The 2,672-nt window shown below is 47.0% G+C and overlaps 1 protein-coding gene across 1 annotated transcript in view; it reads right to left on the bottom strand.

The window, feature by feature from the left end:
- Window positions 1-2,314, bottom strand: part of LOC106013681 (probable cytosol aminopeptidase) — a gene marked incomplete at its 5' end in the record, with an annotated part of 5,139 nt that extends 2,825 nt beyond the window's left edge. Inside the window, 1 exon segment of the mRNA XM_013090050.1 lies at window positions 2,086-2,314. Coding sequence (XP_012945504.1) covers window positions 2,086-2,314 — 229 coding nt within the window.
- Window positions 2,315-2,672: the final 358 nt, after the last annotated feature.

Here is a 2,672-nt window from a genome sequence, read left to right as displayed (position 1 = left end):
AGAGAGAGAGAGAGAGAGAGGGAGAGAGAGAGAGGGAGAGAGAGAAGGGGGGGGAGAGTATGGTTGAGTTAATAAGTGGATGTGAAGAAGAGAAAGAATGGGAGAGGGAGAGAGAGAGAGAGGGAACGAGAGGGAAAGAGACAGAAAATTAGATAACGCCGAGAGGGATAAATAGAGAGCGAGAAAAAGAGAGAGAGAGACAGGGGGGCGATACTAGCCTTGTGTAATGGCCTAAAGTGTAGCGATGCGAAGAATGGACAATCAATAGGCAAATGGAAAGAACAATTGAGGCGACAGAGTTGTGGCTCAAAAGACGCATGCCGCGTATCCCTTGGAGAACTAGAAGAACAAACGAAGAAGCCTTGGTTGGAGCAAATTACAGACGACAGCTTACGACGAATATACAAAAGCGACGGACAGATTTCATTGGACACACAATGCGGAAAAAAGCATCGGAGAAAATTGTAACAACTGGCAAGTTTGATGGGAGAGGCAGAGGCAGACAGAGGGAAAAGATACTGGACAGGTTGACAACATGGCTGGGAACAGAAAGAACAACATACACCATCGCTGCAACGCAAGACAGAGTGAAATGGAGGTGCATGATCGCTCACGCCAGTCGGCAAGGCGCCGGATGATGATGAAAGTATTGAAAGTGTAGCGGTGACCTTTGACCGTCTGTGACCCCTTACCTTGACGATTCCGACCACAGTTGCGGCGCCGCACTTCTGTCTGCTACCTCCAGGGCCATCTGTAGGACAGTGGTCAAAGGGGGGGGGGGTTGATTACTGGGTGGTTGTCCTGTGCTTCAAACTTTAGAGAGAAAGAGGAGGAGAAGGGGAGAGAGAAAGGGACACAGAGACTGAGAAAGAGTGTGAGGGATAGAGAGAAAGAAAGAGAGAGAGAGGGAGAGAGAAGCGGACCAAAAGAGAGAGAGAGAGAGAGAGAGAGAAAGAGAGCATAATACGAGATTAGCGCTGTGTATCTAGTCTTCGGCTCTTTATATGGCCTATTTGTGTTACTAGTAAAACTCGTATTGAAACTAACTCAAACTAAAAACACGTGCGGGTGGTTGGAGGGCGCCACTGGTTGGTTCTACTTGTTTACTTTCTCTCTGTTGTTTATGTTTGTCTGTGTGTTTGTCTGAGAGGGAGGATCAGGTGCTGAAATAAAGTCCCGCACTGGAGAAACACAGGCTGTTTTCATATCTTTGAATAGGATTTGGAAGACCAGAGATATCTCACTTCGAACAAAGCTGAGGATTTTCAATTCAAATGTGAAGTCAGTCCTATTGTATGGATGTGAGACATGGAACGGATCACAGACTTGCATAAAGAGGATCCAGGTTTTCTTGAACAAGTGTCTAAGAAAGCTACTGAGGATCAGATGGACAGACAGGGTCACCAACGAAGAAGTGTTAAGGAAAACAAGACAGATCCCTGTCAGAGATGAAGTTATAAGAATGCGGTAGCGATGGATTGGACATACTCTCAGGAAGTCAGGCAGCTGCATAACAAAGTGTTGGATTGGAATCCGCAGGGTAAAAGTTCAAGGGGAAGACCGCCTGGAATCTTGAGAAGAATTACAGAAATTGATGTTCAGAAAAGTGGGAAGACATGGAATAACATCAGGAGGCTAGCTCAGGATACTGAAAGGTGGAAAGTGTTTGTCCGTGGCCCATACCCTGGTGCAGCTAGGGTGTGAAAGGCAAGGATGATGATTATGATGACGTGTGTCTATCTGTGTGCCTGTCCGTCTGTGTGTGTCTGTCTGTCTTACTTATTCCCAGCAGTAAATGACCATTGTTGTGTCGATGTGGTTTTCTTTACTCAAACAAACAAGTAAGCATACAAACAAACAAACAAACAACCAAACAAACAAGCAAACAAACAATCATAAAAAAAACTCTACCATTATTGTGACGATGTGCCTCTCTTCTCTTTACTTAAACCAACCTACCAACCAACCAACCAGCCAACCAACCAACCAACCAACCAACCAACCAGCCAACCAACCAACCAACCAACCAAACAAACAAACAACCAAACAAACAAACATACAAACAAACATAAAAAAACCACGTACCGAAGTAGTCGTAGGTAATTCCCGATCCCATGAGGAGAAGGGTCCTGTTGATGACTCCGGGTCCGTCGAAGCCGAGCTGGACGCCTTGGGGGGCGAATCTGTCCACGGAGCTGGATGCGCGGATAGCGGCTCTGGTGAGGGGCATGGCTTGTTCCATCTGGTCGGGCGAGTAGGCGGTTAACTTGGCGCCCGAATTGTTGAAGGCTTGGCGGATGTAATCAGCGGCCTGTGGGTAGGATAAGATAAGATAAATAAGATACGTGATCTTTATTGCCCGGATCCTGGCGCATTGGTTTGGTGTTTCACCACGTACATACACACATACACTCAAACACAAGCGCACATACACGCACTCGCACATGCACGCACTCGCACATGCACGCACGCACACACAGACTCACACACGCACATGCACACACACGCACGCTCAGTCACATGCATGATATAAATGAACAGTAATATGAACAAAAGTAATATTATGGAAATGAGTGAGAGTGAGTGTGTGTTAAGCAGGGTTTGGGTTGGGGTGGGGACGGGCGTGGGGGTGAAGGGATGGAGAGAGCGAATGAGGTGAAGAGGGAAGGGGG

The sequence above is a fragment of the Aplysia californica genome, unplaced genomic scaffold (genome assembly GCF_000002075.1).
Source record: "Aplysia californica isolate F4 #8 unplaced genomic scaffold, AplCal3.0 scaffold01123, whole genome shotgun sequence".
In the NCBI taxonomy this organism is placed as follows: Eukaryota; Metazoa; Mollusca; class Gastropoda; order Aplysiida; family Aplysiidae; genus Aplysia; species Aplysia californica.
This window is presented reverse-complemented; position numbering and strand designations above follow the sequence as displayed.